Source organism: Penaeus monodon, chromosome 23 (assembly GCF_015228065.2).
Source record: "Penaeus monodon isolate SGIC_2016 chromosome 23, NSTDA_Pmon_1, whole genome shotgun sequence".
Lineage (NCBI taxonomy): Eukaryota > Metazoa > Arthropoda > Malacostraca > Decapoda > Penaeidae > Penaeus > Penaeus monodon.
This window is the reverse complement of record NC_051408.1, coordinates 8,876,202-8,876,458: the sequence shown is the minus strand read 5'-3', so window position 1 is coordinate 8,876,458 and position 257 is coordinate 8,876,202. Positions and strand designations below refer to the sequence as shown.

The following is a 257-nucleotide window of genomic DNA, read 5'->3' as shown; positions in this document are numbered from 1 at the left end:
CAACACCAACACCGAAGCTTTGTAAACCGAAGCTCCGACTCACCGCAAACTCGAGGCACTTCCCCAAAGCCCCTGTTTTCGGGCTCGGTTCCGTCACCAGCCACGCCTTCTTGTACGGTTGGTCTGTGTTCACCATGTCGTAGGTTGTCGTGAAGCCATATCCGCCTGTGGATATTGGTGGGGGAATAGTCGGATAAGCTTGAGATATTACATAGACATTGAAAAAAAAGGAAGTGTGTGTATTTGATTAAAGGATC

The 257-nt window shown here is 48.6% G+C and overlaps 1 protein-coding gene across 4 annotated transcripts in view; it reads right to left on the bottom strand.

Moving 5' to 3' along the window:
* Positions 1 to 257, bottom strand: part of LOC119587783 (MAM and LDL-receptor class A domain-containing protein 1-like) — an 18,186-nt gene that overhangs the window by 15,513 nt on the left and 2,416 nt on the right. For all 4 annotated transcript variants that reach the window (XM_037936478.1, XM_037936476.1, XM_037936477.1 and 1 more), the window contains exon 4: positions 44 to 165. In XM_037936478.1, the coding sequence (XP_037792406.1) occupies positions 44 to 165 (122 nt within the window). The remainder of the gene's footprint in view (positions 1 to 43; positions 166 to 257) is intronic.